This window comes from Tamandua tetradactyla, chromosome 4, assembly GCF_023851605.1.
Source record: "Tamandua tetradactyla isolate mTamTet1 chromosome 4, mTamTet1.pri, whole genome shotgun sequence".
NCBI lineage: Eukaryota > Metazoa > Chordata > Mammalia > Pilosa > Myrmecophagidae > Tamandua > Tamandua tetradactyla.
Window position 1 is genome coordinate 70,024,859 of NC_135330.1, and position 20,724 is coordinate 70,045,582.

The 20,724-nt window shown below is 42.2% G+C and overlaps 2 protein-coding genes across 3 annotated transcripts in view; one reads left to right on the top strand and one right to left on the bottom strand.

The window, feature by feature from the left end:
* Nucleotides 1–818, bottom strand: part of DTL (denticleless E3 ubiquitin protein ligase adapter) — a 64,032-nt gene extending 63,214 nt beyond the window's left edge. Inside the window, exon 1 of one of the 2 annotated variants that reach the window (XM_077157747.1) lies at nucleotides 476–818. In XM_077157747.1, coding sequence (XP_077013862.1) covers nucleotides 476–527 — 52 coding nt within the window. In that variant the 5' untranslated portion in view covers nucleotides 528–818. Of the gene's footprint in view, nucleotides 1–367 lie in introns of both variants that reach the window. The other variant, XM_077157748.1, reaches the window with a different exon arrangement.
* A 35-nt stretch (nucleotides 819–853) lies between these two features.
* INTS7 (integrator complex subunit 7) overlaps nucleotides 854–20,724 on the top strand; it is a 125,333-nt gene continuing 105,462 nt past the window's right edge. The window contains exon 1 of the mRNA XM_077157746.1: nucleotides 854–1,075. Coding sequence (XP_077013861.1) covers nucleotides 982–1,075 — 94 coding nt within the window. The 5' untranslated portion in view covers nucleotides 854–981. The remainder of the gene's footprint in view (nucleotides 1,076–20,724) is intronic.

The following is a 20,724-nucleotide window of genomic DNA, read 5'->3' on the forward strand; positions in this document are numbered from 1 at the left end:
TCCTGCGTTCTCTGCGTGACCGAGTTTCCTAACAGTGCATCCGGTCATATTTATCGGTGGCCCTCCAAACACAGCAAATAAGGGCTCAGTAAGCTTCTACACAACTGAATTAATTAAACAAAATGAATACAGGGCGTCCTGGTGGATCTCATATGATTATACAGAGAACGACAAAAACAACAAAAAATGCAGCCGATTCCCGGTTAACGCGTAACACACAGACCTAAGGCCCTAAGGAACGTTGGAGGCCAGTTAATTCATCTTTCCTCTCACCTTCAACCTATATTTGTGATTTTTAAAAAAGTATTCTGAGGGAATGAAAGTACAGCTTACTTAGTAGTCCGCGTCAACACTAATTCATTCTTACCGTGGGAAAAGTCGGTTGGGAAACAGAATTTTAGTCTGCCCTGGTTTGAGGTGTGTTCGGAAGACGGATACCGCCAGCAAACAAGCAGCGGTTAGGACCGTTACTTACCATTTCTCGGGGCGCCAAACTGGGGCTGGCGGAGCACCGAACTGAAGAGCATCTGGACCGAAGGAGAAGGCTCAACCGCGAAGAAACCTGCGGAAATGCCCCCAAGTGCAGCAGGAATCGTGGCTTGCGCCTCTCAGAACACGACTCGTTGGTGCCTCCAACTCCCGCCACAGCAAGCTCCGGCCACCAAACTCCGCGCCAAACTGACGTAACGATCTCTGATTGGCTCCTGCCGCGGCGTCCGGACGCCTTAGAGTCATTTCTCCCGCCCTATCCCCGCCTCCTTTTCTCCCATCCGCGGGAACCTGGAGCGCAATAGCTCCCTGAGCGCCTGCGCGGGGGACTGAACGGGCGTTGGCGAACCGCGTGGTGGCCAGGGCGCATGCGTAACACGGAATGCCAGCGCACGGCGGAAAAATTCGCGAGAAGGCGGTGTGAGAAGATGGCGGTGTTGGGACAGCGTTTGCAACCTTTATGAATAGGTTAGGGAAGAAACTGTTCGGGCCATGGCGTCAAACTCAACTAAGTCTTTCCTGGCAGATGCTGGCTATGGCGAACAGGAACTGGATGCTAACTCTGCCCTTATGGAATTAGACAAAGGTATTCGAAAGAGCGGACTGAGTGGGGAAATAGATGTGGGGGGGGACGTGGCGCCCCCAGGTGGTGTTGGCCTGGGGAGCGTCGGGAAAGGCGCGTGCGCGTACCTTCTGGGCGGGGACTCAACCCCTGCCCTTGTGCTCTGGATGAGGCTAGAGCTTTGGCTGTTGGGGGAAATTGAGGAAACCCTGCAGGATCCGCTGATTGGCCTTGCACCGATGAACAAGTAGCGACCTCTGGTGATGCCCTGTTTGGACCACTTGAGGGCATAGTACCCCGATTTTCCAAATAGTTAAAGTGGCTAGTTTCTAAAAATGCTGAGTGACAACTGATAGTGGGTGCAGTACCTATGACCTGGCAAGATTGTTGTAAATATTAAGTGTATGCAAAAGAGGTCTGTATTAAATGCTAAGAAGATGTCCCTTCCTTCTTATAAATGGATATGGAAGACAAGGTGGATAGTTATCAGTAAAGAAGTCAAGTATTAAAATGAAACCTTTGTTTTATTGTACTACAAGGACTTTTTATTGTGTTGGGGGAAATATTTTGTATGTTGGTAGTACAGTTAATTCTTGATAATCTGTAGCTAATGTATGCGTGTATTGTGAACTGGACTTTAAGTCACAACACTGCTTTGAGCCACTTACCTTTTATGCAACTTGGACATGCCTGTTAACTTTTGGGGGGCTTGGGTTTTATTTGGTTTGGTTCTTTTAATTTAAGCATTTTTAGTATTTTGGTCTAGATTAGAGTTTCTCAGACTTTCTTGACCCTTTATATCATTTTGATTAGCATAAAAATGTCACAGTACCTCAATTGAATAGTCCTTTGGCTGAGTCACAGTATCTTTAGTGCATCCCCATCAACCAAGAAGGTGATGTTGCTCTTTGCTTTCATTTATAAAAGCTTTTGCCCCCCCACTGAAATGTAAAATTATGAAATTATATTGTTCTTAAAACACTACCGTATCTTTCCTTCCTTATTCTAATACTTTCTTATTCCGCAGTGAGAGTTACAGGTCTCGGTTTTATCTAATATCTCTTACATTTCTAAAGATACTTTCTACCACTGGTCCAGTGGGACTTGTCCTATGTTGACAGTAGGACATTGGTTGTAGGACATGAATCAGGATGGGGCTTAGAAGAAACGAGCAGTCTAGAAAAACATAATCCCTAAAAATTTGCGGTTATGCGAAGAAAAGAAATTTAACAAATTGTTTTCCTTCTTAAAGAAGAGATGAAATAGAAACATTTTAGATCTGTAAATGGCCGACTATTGAGTGTTTAACCATAAATCAGGCATCAGTTGTACATACTAAGTGATCATATATTCAATCCTCCTAGCAATGTTCTAGATGAGTCTCAGGATCTGAAAGAGAATTTAAAACAAGATAAAAACAAAACTCTTGTCCTTTCTTACATCACCATGCTGCACCTTTTAAATTATGTTAAGGCCAGTTTCATTTACATATGGTGTTTTAAATATTGAATCCTATTGTCTTTCACTTGTTAATGAAAGTATTTGTTTTGTGAGCCAAAAGTCAATAGGCTCAGAAGGCTATGAGTTTTAATTTTCTTAGTTCTCAAACTTCTGGATCAGTTTCCCAGTATGTACTGCAAGGAAACTATTTATCTCTCTTTCCTTCTCTCTATCCTTCTCTCTTCCTTTCTCTCTCTTCCTTTCTTCCTTCCTACCTTCCTCCCTTTCTTTTTCTTTTTTTTTCTCTCTCTCTCTCTCTCCTCTCCCTCTCTCTCTCCCTCTCTCTCTCTCTCTCTCTCTCCCCCTCTCTCCCCTTCCTTCTAGAAGTTGTATGTTTATAGAAAAATCATGCAGAAAGTTTGAAATTTCCATATATGCCCCCTTAGACACAATCTTCCGTATTATTAACCCTTGGTGTTAGTGTGAAACTTTTGCTACAATTGATGAGACAATATTACAATATTACTATAATTCATTTTATTAACTATAGTCCTTAAAACTATTAGAGTCCACTGTGTTGTACAGTTATATGATTTTTTTAAAATTTTATTCTGATTACACATATGCAACCTAAAATTTCCCATTTAAACCACTTTCGAATATATGATTCAGTGGTGTTGATTACATTCACAATGCTGTGCTACCATGGCCACAATCCATTACCAAAACTTTTCCAGTGCCCCCAAACAGAAACTCTGTACGAATTAAACATTGACTCCCCATTCTGTACACCCCCCCTGGCAACATCTTGTGTTCTAGTTTCCGACTCTGAATTTGCATATTCTAATTTCAAAGAAGTGAGATGAAACAATATTTGTTTTTTAGTGTCTGACTATTTCACTCAACATATCTTCAGGGGTCAACCACGTTGTAGCATGTATCAGAACTTTATTCCTTTTTATGGCTAAATCATTCCATTGTTTCTGTATATCATGTTTATTTATCCATTTGTCTGTTATCCATTTGCATTGCTTCCATGTTTAGGCAGTTTTGAATAATGCCTCTTGCAACACTAGTATGCATATATCTGTTTGAGTCCCTGCTTTCAATTCTTTTGAGTATGCTTGTTTAATTATATGGTAATTGTTTACGTAGCTTTCTGAGTAATCTATAGACTGTTTTCCACAGCAGATGCACCATTTTATATTACCACCTGCAATGAATGAGTGTTCCTGTTTCTCCACATCCTCTCCAACACTTTTCTGTTGTTGTTTTTTTAATAGTAGCCATTCTACTAGTAGGTATGAAATGGTATCTAATTCTGGTTTTGATTTGCATTCCCTAATGGCTAATGTCATTCCCCAATTTTGAGCATCTTTTCATGTGCTTATTGGCCATTTGTATATTTTCTGTCTATTTAAGTCTTTTTGTCCATTTTTTGTGTTTTTTTTTTTTATGGTTGCAAATAATACCATTTCAGAAGTATTTTAATAGGAGTTTCTGCTCCGTTTCTCTCACAAACGCACACACTCATACACACTACTTATTTTATGATGCTTTATGCTAGGGATATGGCAGTTAACAAAACCCCTGCTCTCATAGAGTTTATATTCTAGAAAGAAGAAAAAGAAAATAAAATATATTAAACTTATTGTGCAAAGAATGATAAATATTATAAAGAAAATGAAACAAGGGAAAGGGGCTAGAGAAAACTGGGTATGTGGTTGGGGTTGATTTTATCATTTTGTGTAGGATAATCAGGAAAAGCCTAGCTGATAAAGTGGAGGAATGGCAAACACTGTTGTGGGGCGCAGCAAAAGAGAGACCACACAATTCTAAAAAACTGCAAGCCAATTTGGAGTCTTTATTAGCCAGCCAGCGACTGCCTCAGAAACCCCCAAGAAGGACGATTCAGAGAGCAGCCCTGAGAGATTCTCAAGGGGGGCTTATAAAGGCAAAAAACGCAAGTTTATCCACAGAAGCAGGAAAGGGGCATTATCTTTTTAGAGCCACATCTTGGTTTGCAGCTGTAAGCAAGCAAGCTCATCTACTGAAGCAGAAAAATGCCGTTAGCTCTTGCAAAATACATCCCATTCTTTTAGTTTCTTAACAGTGATTATTGTTCAATTTTTAACTCTTGGGAACTTTCCGCCCTGGATCTTGTGACTCCGGATACCTTCTTCTTGCTAGGGCCTGATTTATTGCTCCTGACCCCCCACATTCCCCACTGGTTTTATGAGAATCAAATAATTGTTTCTGTATTTTGATTATAAATCTGTTGATAATGGGTTCGAAGGACTGATAATTTAATAGCTTGTATTCTTTTTTGCACATATGAGTTCAGACAGTTTATTATATGGGGTCCAACCATTAAGCCTAATGGTATGAGAATTAGGGGTCCTGTTATGGTGATTAAGAGCGTGGTCAGCCATGGGGACCAGGAAAACAAATTTTCATACCAGTTGGTTTCAGCTTTCCGGCGTTCCTCCCACTCTCATAACCTGCTACGGATTAGGAATAGACTGTTTCTAATTATTCCAGAATGATTGGCATAGAAGCAGTAGCTGTCTCCGAGGGCCATGTGTAACCCCCCTTGTTTTAGAAACAGGAGGTCTAAGCCTCTGCGTTTTGGAGAACAACATCAGCCAGTGAATTTAGGGAGTTTTCCAAATGACTGACGGAGCTTTCTAATTCACTAAGATCCAGGTCAACTTGTTTGCTAAGAGTTTTAAAATTTTGGTCCCCGGTGATAAGGGCTGAAGTTCCGACTGCAGTTGATCCTGCAGTGCCCAGTCTGACAAGGAAGAGCACCAAGATTGGGGCTTGCTTGGTCCAGTAAGTGATTTCTAAATGTTCCCTACCCCCTTCCCCAGAATAATAATATACTTGGGGGATAATGTGAACTAAGATATAAAATTCCTCCTCGACGGCCATTATTGGGGGAGTTATACAGAGGGTAATACCGGATGTGCCGGCAAACCAAGTACTGTGGGGGGCTACAGGGAGGTGGTCCCATCCATCCGGGGTTGAAGTCAAAATGTCCTTTAGTGACATGATGAGACCGCAGGAGTCACTATAGGGAGATTTAGCTAGATTAAATTTTTTTTTTTAACATGGGCAGGCACCGGGAATCGAACCCGGTCCTCTGGCATGGCAGGCAAGCATTCTTGCCACTGAGCCACTGTGGCCCACCCTAGATTAAACTTTTCAGAATAAATACAGGTTCCCTGCCCTTGGAGATCTCCTAGGATGAGTTTTGGTTCCTTTCTCCACCTGCATAGGTGTTGGCCTTGTGCCTCTTGGACTGAGAGGTTTCTGATATGGGTATCTGCGAGGCCTAGGGAGATATTAGCTCCTATTCCTGTGTAATAAGGGGGTTCAGGGTTTAAGCAAAGCCAACAGTCTTCAATAATAAGTGGATTGGTTTGATTCATGAACTGGAAAACTGAATTTAACATGTTGAGCAGTGGTTTTTTAGGGGAGGGAGAGGAATTTATTTGGGAGTTTGGGGTAGCATAGGCTTTTGAGCTCAAGCCTACCAGAGGTGGGGCCCCGGGTCTGGGGGGCTGTGCTGGTTTAATGACAGGGTTGAGAGCTCGATTAGGTCCTATGGGATTGTCTGTTTTATGGGGAAAGAACCTTTGAATTGTGAAACTGGTGCCTGGGTTGTAACCTGAGACATATAACCTCATTCCCCAAGTTTTTCCACTCGCCCAGGTTTGGATACGCCAGGAAGGGATAGCAATAATCATTGGGATACAGGTGGCTCGGGTGCAACTGTTGGGGTTATGGGCTGGAGCCCTTATTAAGGTTATGAACCAGTCTTGGTTAGTCCATTCTGCTATTGTTTCGCAACCCCAGTTGGCACCATAATATTGGCTTTTCTCTTGGCAGTTTAAATTTTCCTCTGCAGAACAGACATAGTATTGGGTATGCCATAAGCCTTTTTGCTGATGGGGGTAGTACACCCATATCTGATAATGTTACCATAACTCCCCTTCCCTAGGTGTCCAAACAGTTGGCAGAGATCAAAGTGGAGGGTTGGTTAGGAGGAAGTGGTGGTTGTAGCTACCACTACTCCATCCACCATTTTATATATGAGTTCCCAGGTATAGTTTATAACCTGGTGAAGGTTTTTTTTTCCGCAACCCCCACCAGGGATATCAGGAGGACCCAGAGGGATTTCTGGAAAGTCTTATCTTTAGTGGATCCTCGGTTCGCTGGATGGTCCATTTTCCAGGGAGCTGATCTGGGTCAGCTTTCTTGATCTGGGTGTGATGAATCCAGTGTCGGTTTCCCACAACTTTTACTGCTGTTGGGGTTGTGAGGATTGCTGGCAGGGGTCCCGTCCACCGGGCCTCCAAGGTGGCTAACTGAAGCCTTTTAATCCAGACCAGGTCTCCGTGCTGCACCTGAAATAGATCTTTGTTAGGGGCAGGGTTTGTTGGTCCCGGATGGGCTGTCTTCAGTTCTCGGGTGTGCTGGGTAGCAGATTGCAGGGCCTGTAATGATTTTAGAAGAGAATGGTTATTTAATTCAGCTATTTTCTTTTCCCCCAATTTAGGAATTAGTGGGGGTGGTCGCCCAAACATGATTTCATATGGGGTAATTCCCTTAACGTAGGGAGTACATCTAGTCCTTAGGAGGGCAAATGGAAGGAGACTCACCCAGTTTTCGCCAGTCTCGAGCTTTTATTCAGTTTCTTTTATTGTTCTATTCATTTTCTCAACTTGCCCTGAACTCTGTGGCCTATAAATACAATGTAATTTCCATTTGATATTTAATATTTTTGCTAACAATTGGGTAATTTGGGTGATGAACGCCAGCCCCTGTTGCAGTCGAGAGGCCAAATCGGGTGACAATTTCGAAAACTAGTTTTTTACTACTATTTGTGCTATCTCGGTTTTGGTAGGGAATGCCTATCCAGAGAAGGTGTCAATGAAAACCAGCAGGTATTTGTATCCATATAGAACAAGTAATATTTCTGTGATGTCTATTTCCCACTGTTCTCCTGGGGCTTGTCCCCTCATTCTAATCCCTTGGGGCACCTCCTTCCCTTGGCCAGAATTTGCCTGGGTGCAGATGTGGCATCTGGATGATATCTGCCAGGCTTGATGTTGCAGTCGGGGAATGTAGTAATTTCTCTGTAAGAGTTCAGTTAGTTTCATACTGCCCCGGTATGTACTTGGTGAACCTGGGCAACCAAATTGTGCCCCAGGTGCTCTGGCACCAGGATTCTCCTGTCTGGGAGAATTTTCCAACCATCCAGATCTGTTCTAGTGACCAGAGTTTCACCCAGTTTAATTTCTTCGCCAGTATAATTTGGAGGGCTTGACAGTACCTGTCTCGGTAAGACAGAAAGTATCTGCAGCATCCCCACTGGTTTTTGGGCAACCTCTTTTGCCATTTTATCAGCCAGGGCATTTCCTCTGGCGATTTGAGTTTCGGCAGTCTGATGTCCTTTGCAGTGTATAACTGCTGCCCTTTTCGGCAACCAGATAGCCTCTAGAAAGGCGAGTATTTCTGGTATATTTTCTATTTCTTTTCCTCCCGTTGTCAAAAGTCCCCACTCCTGAAATAGTGCCCTGTGGACGTGTGCAGTTGCGAAGGCATATCTGCTGTCCGTGTAGATGTTGACAACCTTCCCCTTTCCCCACCTTAGAGCCTGGGTCAGAACTATCAGTTCAGCCTTTTGGGCCGAAGTCTCATGTCCTAGGGCCTGAGCCCAGATGACCTGGTCTGCAGTTACCACTGCTGCCCCCACATACCTGATTCCTTCTAAGACATAACTGCTCCTGTCTGTATATAATTCTTCATCAGGATTTGGCCAGGGGTTGTCAGTGAGGTCAGCCCTCAAGTTTTTGAGGGATTCCAGGACCTCGCAGCAGTCGTGGGTGGGCTCGGATGGGTCATCATTCGGGAGTAAGGTGGCGGGGTTAAGGGCCATCGCTTTCAGGAAGCAGATTCTTGGAGGATCTAGTAGCAGTACTTGATATTGGGTTATCTGGGCATTTGAGAGCCATTTCTCAGGGGAGCTTTTTAGTAATGTTTCGACTGAATGTGGTGCCACTATTTTTAAGTCCTGCCCCAGAGTTAATTTGGATGCTTCTTTAACCAAAATAGCAGTGGTGGCAATGGCCCAGAGGCAGTTTGGCCATACAGCTGCTATATAGTCTAGCCTCTTAGACAGGTAGGCAACTGGCCTTTTCCATGGTCCTAATATTTGGGTTAGGACCCCTTTTGCTATTCCCCGGGCTTCAGCAACATGCAGTTGAAAGGGTTTTGACAGGTCAGGCAAGGTTAAGGCAGGAGCGCTTACAAACGCCTGTTTCAGCATTTTAAAAGCCTTTTGCTCAGTTTCAGTCCAGGTTAGAGTTTCCTCTTTTCCCCCTGTACTAGTATACAAGGGCTTGGCCATTTCTGCAAATCCGGGAGTCCAGAGTCAGTAATATCCAACTGCCCCCAGGAATCCCTGTACCTGCCTCTTTGTCTTTGGTTGGGGTATCCTTAAGATAGCTTCACCCCTACTCAAGGATAGTGTCCTCCTTCCTTCCTTTAGTTTGTATCCTAAGTATGTTGCCGAATTGGTGCAGAGTTCGGCTTTTTTAGCTGAGACCTGATAGCCTAACTGGGCTAGCTCCTGCAGTAGATTTTCAGTTGCTTTTTTTACAGTCTGACAGGTTATTAGCTGCCAGTAAGAGGTCATCCACATATTGTAGCAGGGTTATTTCTAGATGCTTTTGTCTAAAGCTGGCCAAATCTTGACTAAAAGCTTCATCAAACAGGGTGGGGAAATTTTTGAATCCCTGTGGCAACGGGTCCAGGTCAGTTGTCCAGAGAACCCCCGCTCTGGGTCAGTCCATTCAAAAACAAAAATGAGTTGACTTACCTCAGCCAGAGGAAGCGAAAAGAAGGCATCCTTTAAGTCCAGAACAGTATAAACCTGTTGGCTGGGAGGTAACAGGCTCAGGAGTGTCTATGGGTTAGGCACAGTAAGGTGAATGGTTTCAACTCTTTTGTTCACTTCCCGGAGGTCTTGTACTGGCCAATAATCCTTGGTCCCGGGTTTTTGGACCGGGAGAAGGGGGTGCTCCAGGCCAGATGGCAGGGGACTAGAATGCCTGCCTCTTGGAGTCTTTTGATATGGACTGCAATGCCTTTAAGCTTATTGGGTATTGTCGGATTCTGACAGGGGTGACAGTACTAGTCAGCTGGACAACAGTGGGGGGCCGGTGGGCGGCTAATCCTGGTAGGTTAATTTCTGCTCATACGCCAGATATTTTTTCTTTAAATTCCTGCAGGTACGGGCCTGGGGCCAGCAGTGCCACCTCCGCAGTAAGTAAATATTCTTCCGATAAGGGGCAAGTGAGGAGGATTGCCGAGGGGTTGGTATTGAGGGAGAGCTCGGCTTAATCATTTCTGAAAGAGATGGTGGCCTGTAATTTTTGGAGAAGGTCCCTTCCCAAAAGGGGGTACAGACACTCTGGCATCACAAGAAATGAGTAGGTGACAGTTCCTTCCACAAGGTTAGGGATCCTAGTCATTGTCCATGAGTAAGACTTTGTCTTTCCCATTGCTCCCTATATGGGGATTTTTTCCTTAGATATGGGCCCTTCTGCCTGCTGAAGGATGGAGAAGGTCACCCCAGTATCCACAAGAAATTTTATAGGCTTGCCCCCAATTTTTAAGGTAACCCTGGGCTCCTGGGGGCTCAACGAAATGGAGCTCCGGCCCCGTCAATTTGCCTCCTCAACTAGAACGGGGGACGGTTTCAGTCCTTTAAGTCCTCTTTTAGGGCATTCGTTTTTCCAACGTCTGTTCTCTTTGCAGTAGGCGCATTGGTTTGCACCTAGGCCTAACCTCTTTCCTTGGTTCCCCTTCCTTTTTTCAACAGCTTCCTGTCGACCTTTCTGTTTTTCCTGTTCAGCCATTGCAGATACTAAAATTTTGCTATTTTTTGGACTGCGTGGTCCGGGGGTCATCTCTGTTATTAAAAATCTTTTCGGCAATCTCTGTCAGTTCGGACAGTACCTTACCCTCAAATCCTTCTAATTTTTATAACTTTTTTTTTTATATCTGGGGCCAACTGGGTGATAAATGCTGTATTTACAGCTTTACATCTATAGCGGTGTACAAGTGGTATGCCTCAAGGAGGCGCTCAAGGAAAGTAGCCAGAGATTTGTCCGGCTTTTGTATAGTTTCGCTTACCCGAGATAAGCTGGTCAGCTTCTTGGCTGCCGCTCGTATTCCCCGGACCAGAGTCTGGCAATACCGATCAAGAGCCTCCTTACCTTTATCAGTGTTGGGGTCCCCTCCGGGACTTGTGGAGGGGAACACAGCCTCTAATTGGGTTGATTCAGTAGTAGGTTGCCCATCAGGTCCAAAAAATAACTTCCTCGCCTCTCTCCTGACCTGGTCTTGTTCTTCGGAGGTGAAGAGGGCCTGGAGGAGCTGTTGGTAGTCATCCCAGGTGGGCTGGTGGGTAAAAAAGACAGTCTCCAAGAGGGAGGTGAGCCCTTAGGGCTTTTCAGGGAAAGAGGGATTTTGGTTTTCCCAGTTATACAGGTCGCTAGAGGAAAAGGGGACATAAACCATGAAAGGTAGGCAGTCATCCCCCGGGGCAGGGCCAACCTGTCTTAAGGGTAAAATTGGGGCCCCAGAAGAATCTGGTGACTGTGCACCAGAAGAAGGGTGGTAAGCAGAGCCACTTCTGGCTTGGGGGTGCTGAAGGTCACCTCCCGGCTATCAGAGGGGCTGGTTGCCGCCTCTTGGCCACTTCTCCCCTCTGGTCTCAGAGGGAGCGGAGAGGCTATCGGATATGGGGAAGGGTCTATTAAGAGCAGATCCTCCAATGGTCCTGTCAGTACTGGGACCCTGTTAGTCTCTTTTTTCTGAGTGTTCTTCAGTACGAGGGCCGTTTTTTGTTTTGGGGGTTCTTCCTTTCTGGGACTCCAGGCAAGACCATAACCACTTGGGTTTTTCTGTTAAAATTTCAATCCAAATTAGTATATAGGGGATTTGGTCAGAGTGGTCTGGATCACCAAAAATCATCCTTTAGACTCCATAAGCTATAGATAGGTCTGTGGTTCCCTCGGCATGCCACCCAGAACCAAAAGTTGGCCATTCCCCTGAGCAGAATTTTTCCAAGTCTAAGGCGTTGACAGGAGCTCCGTAGTCTCTGGCCTTCTGCTGAAATTCCTGAAAATTTTTCAAAAAACATTGAAGGGGAGTACAGACGAATGAGCTTGACTGACCCATGGCAATTATGACAAAAACAACACAGAATGCGACAAGATCAACAGATGAGAGAAGGGACAGACTAAACCAAGACACACAAAAGCCTTATCCTTAATTGATTCCTAACCAGAAGCACCGGACAACGTCTTGCTCCGGGACCTGACCTCGGAAGTAATCCTGCGTCCAGGCTTCCAGAGGTCCCCAACCTGGATCCAGTAACAGACCTGTACTCACCAGTGAGGTTTCCAGAAACAGATAACTCCACCAGATTTTGTATAATTTCGGAGGGTCCTGTAGGACCGGCCCGGTCTCCGGTCCTTTCCTGGAGCGGAGGAACATCTCTCCGAGGCCTTCCCCTAGGCCGGACCTTGGTTCCGGGGGTGATCCCCAGGACCTGTGGTCACCAGACGTCCCATTAGGGATAATCTCTCTGGGGCCTCCAGATGTTGTGGGGCACACCAAAAGAGAGACCGCACAATTCAAAAAAACTGCAAGCCAATTTGGAGTCTTTATTAGCCAGCCAGCGACTGCCTTAGAAACCCCCAAGAAGGACGATTCAGAGAGCAGCCCTGAGGGGTTCTCAAGAGGGGCTTATTAAGGCGAAAACCGCAAGCTTATCCACAGAAGCAGGAAAGGAGCTTTATCTTTTTAGAGCCGCATCTTGGTTTGCAGCTGTAAGCAAGCAAGCTTATCTACAGAAGCAGAAAAATGCCGTTAGCTCTTGCAAAATACATCCCATTCTTTTAGTTTCTTAACAATGATTATTGTTCAATTTTTAACTCTTGGGAACTTTCCGCCCTGGATCTTGTGACTCCGGATAACTTCTCCTTGCTCAGGGCTGATTTATTGCTCCTGACCCCCACAACACAAAACCTGTGAGGTGGTAGCTTTCTTTGCTTGCTGTGTCTGGAACAGAGTGATAGGTGGTGAGGACAGAAAGATAGCCAGAGGCCAGTTCATGTAGGCCAATGTAAGACTTTGACTTTAATTCTGAGTGAGATGGAGCCCATGGAGGGTTTTGAGCAGAAGTGTGACATGATCTGATTTAAACCTTTGAAAATATTCAATTTGATAATTTGTTGAGAATAGACTGAAGAGAGAGCCAAGGACAAAAGTAGGGAGACTGTGAGGAGGCAATTGTAATAGTCCGGGTAAAATCAAATAGTTGCTTGGACAAGGGTAGTAACAGTGAAGCTGAAATGAAGTGATGAGATTCTGGATATGTTTTTGAAGGTTAGAGCCACTGGATTTGCTGATGGATTCAACGAAGATGTGCGTAGGTCAGGAAAAACTAAAGGGTTTTGCTCTGAGCTACTAGAAAGATGTAATTTACAGAGATAGGGTGAAAATCAGATTGTTTGGGACATGTTAAATTTAAGGTGTCTCTTACATATCCAGTCGGAGATGTTGAGTAGGCAGTTAATGTCACACTTTAACTCCATTCTAAAGAAATGCCTTGAGGCGCCTGTGTCCTGAGAAACAAACTTGGGAAATGCTGTCATTTGTTATCCATTATATGTATGTATATAATCTGTTAAACTTTCTTTTTATCCTCTTGAGCTATTGTGACGGCAGGCTACTTGTTTGTAATCTCTGTTAGAAAAAATGAATGCTATTTTGAAACTCATTCAAGCTCAGTCCTTCAGGATGTAGTTAGTTACACAGGAAAATGATCATTTACCCCACAGCCATCCAACAAATTCATTCAGCAAATATTTACTGATCCCCTACATTATGTTACTTATTGTTTTCAGTCTGGGGTATATATTAGTGAACAATAGAAGTCTTAATACAGAGGAAACAGACCTAGCTAGATCTGACCTTTTTATCTCTCAGCTCTAACTCTGCAAGGAAAATCACTACCCTCCCCCCTACGTGGTACATTATGTCCAGGGGGTGAGTCTCCCTGGCAGCATGGGACATGGCTCCCAGGGATGAGCCAGGCCCTGGTACCATGGGATCCACCATGCCTTCCTGACTAAAATGGGAAAAAGAAATGTAACAAAATAAGGTATCAGTGGCTAAGAGAGTTTAGAGTTGAGAGGCTAATCTAGAGGCTTCTCTTCTGCAAGCTTCAACTAGATATTGCTAATTGACATGGTTTACCAAACCCCAACCAATATCATTCCTAAAGAACACCCAGGGCTCTATCTGAGATCTCCAAAAGTTGCATGCACTATTCACTTTTCAGAAACATAAAATCTTTGAATGGTTCCTAGGCCAGTTTATCCTGAAACCCAGACATGCCAGTATCTCCAAGAACATAAAGTAATTCCATTCCTTTATCCCATATTGTTGACACCCCTTATAACATAATGAAAAAAGTTAGGATGGGCATCACCCAAATATCCTTAAAGATTGGGAGAAGGATCGAAGGAGGAGGAGGAGTTATGGTAGAGAAGTTAGGATTTAACAAACGAGCATGTCTACTGAAACATTATATTGAGATTTCTTTTTAGTCTCTGGTTTCTTGGAGCAGCTAGAAGGAAAAGCCTGAAATTGTGGAACTGTGACCCATACCAAACTTTATGAAATCTGTTCTGTAACTACTTGTTAAAATGTGCTTTGAAATTTATTACTTTTTTGTATATATGTTATATTTCACACATGCATGTTTGTGCACGCGCGTGCACACACACACACAGAATGGCCTTGTTGGCCAGGACAAGAAATTTGGATTTTATTTTATGCTTCCTGTGGGAAGGCAGTGAAAGTTTTAAAACTGAGGACTGATATGAATTGATGCACACTTTAAAAAATCACTCTAGCTCCTGTGTGGTGATCTTGTTGTCTACCTCTTTTTTACTTACAGACTAATCACTGTGTTGACTGAGCGTCTGTGAAAACAGAGCAAGTATAAGCAGAGTTAAGGGTCAATCAGATATAATTTACAACATTTATCTGACACATCTCATAGATAATCATTCCTGCATATTATAGGCATGATAAAGGACCATCTCATATAAATTACTCTACTTAGTGTAGCTTTTTCTCTAGTGCACCTTCTTCATGGTCATAAACATTTTTAGGTCAGCTGACAGGAAGTTGTCCTGGTGATGTAGGAAAATTTATGCAAGATCTCCTTCACTCTGGGGGAAGGGGAGAGAGTCTCCCATAAATGATGTCATTCAGCCTATCTTCTTTCATGTAGGTTGTACTTGGTGAAAGAATGAAGGAGAAAGCAGTGGCCCTCATTCCTTTTCTTGTAGCTGGGGAAATTGAAAGGGGAGAAATGTAGAGGGCAGAATTGCTTCTAGAGTTGTTGGTGAACTTCCTGCTATTAAGAGTTTGATGGTATATTCAATTAAATATACAAGGCAGATAAATGATATTAATCAACTGCCTGTTCTCCCTGATTTCTTACTTGAATCCAAAATATCTGAATTCCTAGTCTGAAAGAGACCACAGATTGCTGTTAAATTAACTATATTGGCACAGATGTTATGATAAACAAATATGAGGCCCCTTCTCCATAGAGCCTGCCAAAGGCAGAGGCCTCAGCAGCAAAGTTTGTAGCAGGTGATTAATATCAGCCATAACTGATTGATTCAGAAGTGGACTTGTGATCCATACTGAATTTAATTGATTCTTTCTCTTGAGAATCTGCACTATTAGACCAAACTGATAATGTTGAGTAGTAAACCTATAAAAAAAATCATTTTATAGAAGTTGACCTATAAAATCACAGCTACATAAAAACCAATATTAGGAAAGGACCTTTTCTCAAAACCTGGTCGGTGAACCCTTGATGGGCCATGAACTGATCCAAAGATACAAGACCCCTCCTCAGTTTTTACTGACATTCATAGACTCATTTTTATGTGTGGCCAAAAGCTACTATCTTGTAACTTATGAAATGAATTATTAACCGTTCCTAAAAGTTGATATTAGTAAACAAATTTGTTTAGGATTCTAAATCAGTATCCTGAGAAATGTAGATATAGCACAATATCGTATACATCCCACCATGTGTGTATGCAGACAGAATTTCTCAAATTTTGGAGAAGATGCTTTATTATTAATATATCCATCAGTTGAATTGACTGTCATTTCAGTTGTTTCTATTCTTGCTATTTAAGTATAAATTATTGAGGCTTTGTCATTATCAATTTAATAAGCTGTGGATCATTAGGTTACCTTATAATATTTCTTCTTTCTCCCACCTTTTTAAATTAATAGACCTTAAGATGTGTACGTATTGTGGTTTAAGTTTGAATTGTCTTTTCCCCTTAGCTAAAGCAAATATACAAATTCTCCTAAAACCTGTTTGTATGGTAATGCTTTATAAGTCATGCTGTTTGTAGTTAATATTACATGTTGGTGGTTGCTTAACATCTTTTCAATGCTCTTCCTATGCTTGAGCAATTTCCCACATCATAAACCTTGTCTTTCTCTCCAAAGTAGAAGTCAAAACTCAACTTCCAGCTTTCCTCACCAAGAGCACAGATTATGACCTAGACTCTGCACATTGTCCTACTACATTGGACAGCATGCTCCATTCTCTCTGATTTAGGTATTAGAGATGCAAGAAGAAAAGAGTGAAGAGTACACTCACAATTCCCTGTCCTGGCAGTAGCAGTTGTGTGTTCTTTAATATATAGTAGAAGCAGTTATGGCCGCAACATTTCTAGATGACAGCAGGCTAATTGTAGTATCTGGAGTTGGCTAGCAGCAATAGTTTCCTCATCTAACCAGTCTGGCAGTGTGGTATTAGGTGTTCCTAGAAGTTTAGTCTTGAACTGTTTAGTAGTCTTTTAATAAACTCATCTTCTGTTTAGTCGGCCAGAGTCAGCTTCAGTTGCTTGCAGCTATGAACCCTGACTAATATATATTACCAGGAAATGGTGCTATTGTGAAAACTTTTTTAAGTAAACCACAAATACCAAGTTTACCATGGTTTATATTATTCCTCCTCAGTTCCCTGGAATTTGTCATTTTTAGAATTAGTTTACTCTAAGTCACTATTTCAGATAGCCGGGTCTTTAATCATAACCTCTGTAGTAACAGTTGCTTGCTAAAGATACATTTTAGCATAATGGTTAGAACCATAGATGTTGGTTGGAGCTGGATTGCCAGGATTCTAATCCCAGCTCTGCCATTTTATTAGCTGTTGAATCTTAGGCAAGCTGCTGAATTAATTGCTCTTTGCCTATTTTAGTTCCCCTTAGTCTACCTGCATATTGCAACTGAATTAAGCACTGTTAAAAAAAAAAGATCTTTTTCTTTGGAGGGACAATAAAAAGTAAAATATAGAAACAGCATTCACATCCCTCTGCTTTAATCTTATCTCTGATCTCAAATCCTGTGATTAGGGCATTCGCCCTCAAATTGAGGGTAGGCTGGCAATAGAAAAAAAAAGTGATTAGCCCCACCCCACCAGGATTTGATTGTGCTGAGCTCTTTCTTTAGGTTTGATTTATAAAGTCAGAATTGACCTTAGAGTAAGCAAAATGGATGTCATAGCCGCCCCAGCCCAAGATTATTGTGAAGGCCTTTTGAAAAAATGTTTCCCTTTCTTTTGCACCCTAGTTCCTGTCTTGCAGAGCCATACTAGCTTTCTGCTTCCTCTCTCCTAAACTATTACATCAGAAAATGAGAAGAGATTTACTATTCTTAACTCATTAAACTTTGCATTAGTTTGTTAAACTGCTGGAATGCAATATATCAGAAATAGGATGACTTTTAAAGGGGGAATTTAATAAGTTATAAGAGTTAAGCTCTAAGGCCATAAATATGTCCCAATGGCATCCTGAGAAAGATACCCTGGCTCAAGAAAGGGTAATCTGGGAAGGCACTTGGCTGGCGTCTGTTGGTCCTTGTTCCCAGTTCATTTGCTTCCAGCTTCTGATGCCGGTGGTTTCTTCTCTAAGCATCTGTGGGCATTCGCTTAGCTGCTCTGGGACAAAACTCTGGGTTTCATCTCTTAGCTTAGCATCCACTGGGGCAAGAGATTTTTTTCTCTTCAGGTTCTGACTATTTCTCTGAGTGCTTGCTTAGCACCTCGGCTATTTCTGTCTCCATCTCCAAACATGTATTTTGGCCCTGAGCATCTCCATAGTTCTGAGGTTTCCCCAAAATGCTTCCCTTTTAAAAATTCCAGTACACTAATCAAGATCCACCTAAAATGGGTGGAGTCACATCTCCAACTAATCAAAAGGTCACACCCACAATTGGATATGCTACATCTCTGTGGAAATAATCTAATCAACATTTTCTGCCTCAAAGTGTTGGATTAGGTTTTAAAAAACAGCTGCCCTCCATAAAATAGGATCAGGATTAAAACATGACTTTTCTGGGGTGTGTAATAGCTTCAAATTGGCATAGACTTAATGGCCCAAAAAAGAGGAATGAGAATCTGCCTAGAAATCAAAACATTTTTCTGACCATGTTCAAATTATTTTTGGTACATTTTAAACCAGCACGTTTAAACAAATCAACATGGCTGTGATTCTGAAATTAAAAAAACATGATTGTATTCTGTAGCGAAGACTACTCTGTTCATGGACTGTTTCCTACTTTATATTGTTTGTCCCAATGACGGGTGATTCATTACAAATAGAACTTTACTATCCTTTTCATTTAACTCACCTACAGGCAAGAAGATGAAGAAAAATAGAGAAGAGGAAGAGAAAAAAATCCTATTACTGTGGATTAGCCAACAACTTCTTCTAGCATACATACATTAAGTGTGCATCTGTTCCTTCTCTCTTCCTTTTGTCTCCCATCCTCAGCCCTTGCCCTTCCTCTTCTGCCCTTTCCTGGTATTATTGCCTATCTTATCTTTGTATCTCTTGGCCCCTTTTTCCTGTCATACCTTTCCAAAAGCCTTTCTCAGCCTACCTGAGCCACTGCCAGCTGCTTAGACACTAGAACGTCTCTGTTGGCTCTACTCTCCCCCTTGTTGTTTGGTGGGAAGAAGGCTCCTAGCATTTCAGCAGTAGTTCTTTTTGTATGTTTGGAGGATGGAGTGAGGAGAAAGGGAGCAGGTGAAGGAGGGATATGGTCTCAATATCTCAAGTTAGAAATTTGAATTAACTTTGAATTAATTTTTTTCATGGAAACTTTTATTAAAAGTGACTATTAGGGCCGGGCCACGGTGGCTCAGCAGGCAAGAATGCTTGGCTGCCATGCCAGAGGACCCGGGTTCAATTCCCGATGCCTGCCCATGTAAAAAAAAATAAAATAAAATAAGTGATTATTAGGTTTTGGACTACTATGAGTACTGATAATGGTGTATGTCTCATGAGTAAATATGTCTCAAGTACCAAATAACTAGCATGAGTACGTTTACAGAACATTATCCATTAGTAATTTGTAGAAATTCCCTGTGCAGATTTAGTGTGTGGTTGTCTTATATTGAAGCATAGGAGCAACCAGTATAAAACCTTCAGATAAAAATATCCTTTGTCGTTTTTTAACAATGAACATAGGCTACTGAACAAAGATATTCTAGTAAATTTATTCCTTGTGCAGATATATCAGCATTTTGTGAAATGGCAAAATATTAAAAGAAGGAAACATTTGAAACTGGTGCTGTTAGTCATTCTTAATGATTATTTTTAAGGTTTGAGCATTAACTCTTACTGTTTATTTTCAATTTTTTAATTCAAGTTTATTAAAGTATAATTTATGTGATAAAATTCATCATTTGTAAGTGTACATTTTGATGAATTTTGACAAATGAAAGCAGTCAAGAAATCCCTATTACAATCAATACATAAATTGTACCCTTTACCTCAGGAAGTTTCCTTGTACCCCTTTGCAGACAGTCTTCTCTGTTCAGTCCCTAGCAACCACTGATCTGTTTTCTTCTAAAGTGTTTTTTTCTTTCTTTCTTTATTAGTACCTTTTGAGGTAGTTCATAAGAGTGGCCCCAGTGTTGTTGATGTATTTCCTTACTAAATTAATCTTATGAATTTATGTACTCTCAAGAATGTGTAAAAACTTGCTTTCTGATAGAGGTAGTGAAACGAAGTGTCTGCTGTGTCTGTCTGTTCCCATGGTAACTCCCACCTCGAAAGCTAGCCTATATAATCCGGAAACTAAGGCTATTGGGGGCTCAGACTTTGGACAGAAGTTTTTTGAGCCTGCTGGCAATAACAAGCTTGTCCATTTCTCAGAGGCTCCAGTGCTTTCTTGTGTGGTGTTTGGAGTTTTTCTCTACTTCACTTTAGTTTTGCCTTTTCCTGAATGTCTTATAAAATGGAATCATACCCTGTGTGGTAATCTGGGTCTGGTTTTTTAGTTAGCCTAGTGATTTAGAGATCCACACCCACTGTTACCTGAATCAGTAATTGGTTCTTTTTTATTTCTGAGTAATATTCCATTGTATGGATATACCAGAATTTGTTTATTCATTCACCAGTTGAAGGACTTTGGGCTGTTTCCATTTGGGAACTACTGTGAATAAACTGCTGTGAATGTTTATATCTTTGTGTGGACATATGTTTCATTTCATTTAGATAATTATCTAGTAAATATCTTGAAGTAGAATTGCTGAGTTTATCTGCCTTTATAAAAGGCTGCCAAATTGTTTTCCAAGTAACTATCATTTTGCATTCCCACAAGCACTGCATGAGAGTTGTGGTTGTTCCACATCCTCACTAGCCCTTGGTGTTGTCAGTCTTTTAAAAATTTTTGCCATTCTAGTGGATTGGTAGTAGTTTTTAATCTGCATTTCCCTAATAGGTAGAGGTATTGTTGCATGAAACCAGAGACAAGGCTGCAAGCCTCCAGGAATGTTACGCAGAAATAGAGCAAACCAAGGCCGAGGCTCCAAAGTTTCAGGAAGTAGGTTTTTATTTATCTGTGGCCATAGGGCTCAGCCAAGTAGCCTCTGAAAGCCTGAGCCCCAAACAGGGGTTGTTACAAGATTTTAAGGGATGCGCTTGGCAATGTGCTGATGTACAGAAGGGGAGGGGTCACTACAGGAATTTTTCTATCCTGCATATGTGCAGTTTTAAACGTTACTGGGTGTGGTAGTTAGATTCAGTTGT